This window comes from Marmota monax, unplaced genomic scaffold (genome assembly GCF_021218885.2).
Source record: "Marmota monax isolate L192 unplaced genomic scaffold, Marmota_monax_Labrador192_F-V1.1 WCK01_AAM20220418_F8-fsc00018, whole genome shotgun sequence".
Lineage (NCBI taxonomy): Eukaryota > Metazoa > Chordata > Mammalia > Rodentia > Sciuridae > Marmota > Marmota monax.
In genome coordinates this window covers 21,857,001-21,861,887 of record NW_026692201.1, presented here as the reverse complement: position 1 = coordinate 21,861,887, position 4,887 = coordinate 21,857,001, and the positions used below count along the sequence as shown (strand labels likewise).

The 4,887-nt window shown below is 47.6% G+C and overlaps 1 protein-coding gene across 2 annotated transcripts; it reads right to left on the bottom strand.

Moving 5' to 3' along the window:
* Positions 1-540: 540 nt before the first annotated feature.
* Gpr150 (G protein-coupled receptor 150) lies at positions 541-2,503 on the bottom strand. Of its 2 annotated transcripts, XM_058574668.1 has the most exons (2): positions 1,482-2,503; positions 541-1,310 (listed from the first exon to the last, which is right to left on the bottom strand). In XM_058574668.1, exons 1-2 carry the CDS (start codon positions 2,364-2,366, stop codon positions 1,074-1,076), a joined length of 1,122 nt encoding a protein of 373 aa, XP_058430651.1. In that variant the 5' UTR covers positions 2,367-2,503; the 3' UTR covers positions 541-1,073. The 2 variants fall into 2 exon arrangements, with proteins under 2 accessions (XP_058430651.1, XP_046285174.1); XM_046429218.2 differs by having other exon boundaries at positions 541-2,503.
* Positions 2,504-4,887: the final 2,384 nt, after the last annotated feature.

The window sequence follows — 4,887 nt, the reverse complement described above, 5'->3', positions numbered from 1 at the left end:
AATCTGTTTGTTGACTTTGTTTTCAGCAATCCACATCAATAGGTTTTGAATTTATTTATTTACCTTTTTAAATTTTGAGACAGGTTTTTGAAGTTGCCCAGGCTGGCCTTGAACTTTCCATTCTCCTGGCTTAGCTTCTTAAGTAGTTGGCATTACATAAATGTGTGTCACTGACCTGGTATCGGATTTGTTTTTCTAAACGGGAGTTTTATATATACATGAAGTATTTAGAGGTCTCAACTTCCTTTCTTGCTGCAAATTTCATTAAGGATACATTTGGGACAATGAGCCCCATCTTAGCACTTTTTTTTCTCTGGTTAGCTGGGACTTTGCACTAAGAGTCTCCACCTGGGCACATCACAGCTTTAGAAGCTGATCTGGGTATAGGGACTATTTCCTACAAAAACCAGGCATGTTTAAAAGGGACTAAAGGAAACTTTTGTTTCCTTCCTACAATTTTAGCTTCTATTGAAGTGAAAGCAAGATGGAAATAAAAGCCACATTTATTTTTCTTCTGAGAAAAGACATTACCATGTTAAGAAAAAAAGACCTAATTGCTCTGTGGGAAATGTTTTTATTTTACAAATACTCTGTGTCTTTGAAGTGGCAGCATGATTACATTTCTGACAGTATTACTGGTACAACTCCTTGTCTCCCCAGGGAGAGTAATATGGGGATTTCCCTTCTTTTGGAAGGAATGGCAAACTCCCTAGTACTCAAGGTACACTTGATTTAAGCAAGATTCGAAATAACGAAAACCAGATGATACCACAACAAATAATGAAAGTTTAGTAGTTAAGCTAAAATAAACTGTCTTATCCAGAACACAATGGGAGAATGAGAGAAAACTTCAAAAATAACTCCGAAATCCATTTTTCACAACTTTCCAAAGGCTCTCTCCTCTCCAAGTGAGGAAATGTGAGAGGAATTGAGGGGAATAAGTGCAAAGTGTAGGAAACGTAAACAGTACAAAAAAAAATAGGGGCGTGGAGGAAGGGGACAGCTTTAGGGTCTCACCCCACCTGGAGGCAAAGCTGCGGCAACAGGTGACCTGCCTCCGCCCAAATGTGCCCCTAGAAGGCGCTTTCGCAGGAGCAGGGCAGTGGTCTGGGGCGCGGCGGGGGTGGGCGCAAGCAGCCCTGGTCCCGATGCTCCCGCCGAGCGTGGTGGTAGTGCGGGTGGGGCCACCGGTGGCGGTGGAGCGCCTGGTGGTCCCCGGCCCACTCATTGTCTTCCGAGACTCCCTCCCGCGCGCAGCACACAGCGCCCAGGCGCCTCCGTAGCCTCCGCCAAAGCCAGCCATCGCCCGCCTGGAAGAAGAGGTAGACGAAAGGGTTGAGAGCACTACTGGCCACTCCCACGGCGCGCAAAACGGCAGCCTGGCCTCCCTCCCAGTCTCCCGCAGGCCTGGACGACCACGCGGCCGCCAACCGGGCGGCGAAGTAGGGCAGCTCACAGCCCACAAACAGCAGCGCCAGTACCAGGCTCATCTTCAGGCTCTGAACCTTGGCACGGGGCAGCGCACTGGGCTCGGGGCCTCGGGCCGGACTAGCCGACCAGGGAGCCGCCATGGCTTGGGCCTGGGGCCGGCGCTGCCACCAGACGCTGAGCAGGTGGCTGCAAGCGACGCCCATGACCGCGACTGGCGCCCCGAAGCCCGCGACAGCCTCGTAGAGCGCGTAGATCTGCAGATGCCAGCGCGGGAGAAGGGCAAAGATGCCGCGGCAGCGACGCTCCCCAGGCCAAGAGCGGGCGGCCGGGGACGCAGCGGAAGGCGGCGGCTGCGGAATGTCCCCGCGCACCACGAAAGTCGGGGGCAGTGCCAGGAGCAGCGCCAGCAGCCAGCCCAAGGCGGCGAGGGAGCGTGCGGGCAGCGGCGGACCCTGGGGACGTCGCACAGCGCGCTGGCGCTCGAGAGCGATGAGTGCCACGAAGTGGGCAGAGGCACCCCGGCCAGACGCCTGTAGCAGCTGCATGAAACGGCACGCCAGGTCGCCCGCAGCCGGGAGCTGCCCTTCCAGCATCTCCCAGCCCAGCTGGGACAGTGCAGTACCCCCGCACGCGTACAGGTCCGCCACGGCCAGCTGCATCAGCAGAAAGTCCATCTTGCGACGCTTGGGACCTGCCCACGGCCCGCCGCCGCACAAACGACATAACACCGTGGCGTTGCCGGCCACTGCCGCCACCAAGAAGACCCCCAGTAAGACCAGGCTGACCCGGGGGATGCGTGGTCCGGGTGGCGGCGACTGCGGCCCCGGGGCGCTGGCTCCCTTTCCAGAAGTCAGGTTGAAACCCCAGTTCGGCAAGATGGGTACGGAGAGATTGGGTGCAGGTGGCAGAGTTGAGGGGCTGAAAGGATCTTCCATCCTTAGGCAGGAGGAAGGGGAGGCACCGAAGAAGGCAGGCAGAGCGCGGGAAACCAAAGTGGAGGCGAGGTGGCGCAGAAAGAGATGCTGGGTGTACACGAGTTCCCAAAGTTAGTTGGAAAAGCACACGCATCGAGAGGGAGATGGATTTGGGTGGATTTGCACTTAGTTGTTTTTATAGGTTGTCCTCGTCATTTGTCACTCAAATGTGGGTTGTACACTCAAGGAACACACATGATTCCTATTCTCCACCTTCTCCTCATCTCGCTCCCCAGTCCTAGCATATTCTTTTATAATCTCTGTGGCAGCCCTCCAAGCTACCCATGCGAGCGCTGCGGATAAGTGCTTTGGGAGCTTCACACTTTCAATATTTACTTGTAGAGCACAGCTGGTCGCTTTGCTTGGCCATTTGTAAAGGCTAATGTTAACCAGGGCCCAACACAAGAGATAGGAAGCTCTAGACCAAGATTGTACCAACTCCCCCACACTCCCACATGGTTTCGTGATTGCCTGTAAGAAGAAAGGAAAACCAAAAAGACCGAATTGAAATGCTGTGGGTCTGCGCTACAATGAGGAACACAGGAGCGCTAGAAACCTAACAGCATTTTGAGCAGAAAGAAGATATGCCTTCCTTTGCCCAGCAATGGGAGTGTGTCAGTTGGAGAGAACTAATCGCAGTGCTGTTGCCTGGCAATTAGGAGTGGCAGTGGTTTGCAGAGAGTTTCAGATACTCCTCATTAATAGCAGCAGTGGATTACAGCTGCCCTCTCTGTGATGTACAATTCATTTCATTTGTCTGAAGAGGGCATTAATAGGTTTTATGCAAATGGCATATGTGTTTTGCTTTTTCCTAGTATTTTCATCCACTGAGGAATGTGTCACCACGGCTCTCCTTCTCTTGATCCTGTTTTCCAGCAGATGGGAGGTTGCTAGGAGGGACTACGCCTCCAATAATCCTAGAGAAATGGTGACTAAGAAAATGATAAGGCGGCCAATTTTTAAAAAGGAAATCCAAATCACAGGAAATGGTTCAGATTAAATGCTGCCTCTTTTATTTTAGTCCTACTTCACAAACAAATTTTAGTTTTCCTGTTAGAAGCATCAATTTGTCTTTTGTGCATCCTTCACATTAATCACGGTAAAAGTAGAAGTTCCTGTACTTACTGGTCTGCAGGCCAGGGAGGTGTGGGTGTCTGCTGGGGTTCACATTCCCAGGCTGATGAAAGGTTTGGAACTTGAAGGTGCACAGAATAGAAAGGTTTGGTTTGGTACATGTGACAGTCCTTCCAGTTGTTGTACGAATCTCATTTTTTAAGGTCTTTTTTAGTCAGAGACCTCTGCCATTTTCATTGTCATATCAGTGCTGGGCCTGATACAAAGTAGATATCAGTGAATATATGTTCAGTTGATGAAATAATGAATATAATGCATTTCAGGTAATCTGGAGTGAAAATTCCTGCCTTGACTATAAATCCACCACCTAAGGGGAAAAAAAAATGCCTTTCCTACCCATCCCAATATCATCTAGAGAAGATCAAGGAAGCTTTGTGGAGATGTATGGATGGAGATGTCTTGGATGGGACATTTAAGAAAGAGGTAGAATGATAGCTCTGGAAAACTCCAAAGTTCAGTTTTGATTTTCACATTCTTCAGGGTCTTGTCCGAGGCCCCTTTCTGCCTAACATTATCCAGCTTATGATCCGCTCTTAGCAGTACTCATCATTCAGTCATTCTCCTACCCAATGTTAGTTCAGTATTCCTCAAGATAATTCTATAATTGGTCTCAGATTTGTTGAAATGCTCATGCATATTACAAAACAATACTCTAGCAGTGAAATTACATTTCATAGAACTTAACATTTCATAAGACCTGTTAAAACATTGATTTAAAAACTAATTCTTATCAAAATAGCACATGTACATAGTTTTAAAGTCAAATAGAACTAGAAAGCTGATAACATAAATGACTCTCTATCCTAACATTTCTGTTTTTACATCTTCTCTTCTACTCTTTGCTGTTTCTTTTGGTATTTACTTAATTCCATTATTTTAAGTAATAAATGTGTAATGCTTTTTATTGATTCAACAGTTTAGATATTTTCTGTTAACTTCTTACTAGAAAAGGATGAAGATTTACTTTTCACATCTCTGTTCCCACTGTTTTCCCTTTCTCATAGTATCAAAATAGTAATATTACAATTTGGGGATATACCTGTATTGAGTGTTTGCATTATTATAAAATGAAACTATTTTCACTGAGTGTTGTAGTATATTATAAAGATCATTATTTTCTGTTTTGGAAATTAATAATTGCCTTCTCTTACTTTTCATTGTAATCACAGGTAATGCCTTTTTTTGGGGGGGGGGGGGCTAGTACTAGGGATTGAACACAGGGCTGCTCTACCACTGAGCTACATTCCCAGCCCTTTTTTTTTTTTTTTTTTTTCATTTTGAGACAGAGTCTTAGCTAATTGACTAGGCTGGCCTGCAGCTTGAGATCCTCCTGTCTCAGCTTATGGAG

Coding starts and splice junctions, on each gene's coding strand:
- Gpr150 (XM_046429218.2), bottom strand. CDS start 2,366: ATGGAAGATCCTTTCAGCCCCTCAACTCTGCCACCTGCACCCAATCTC.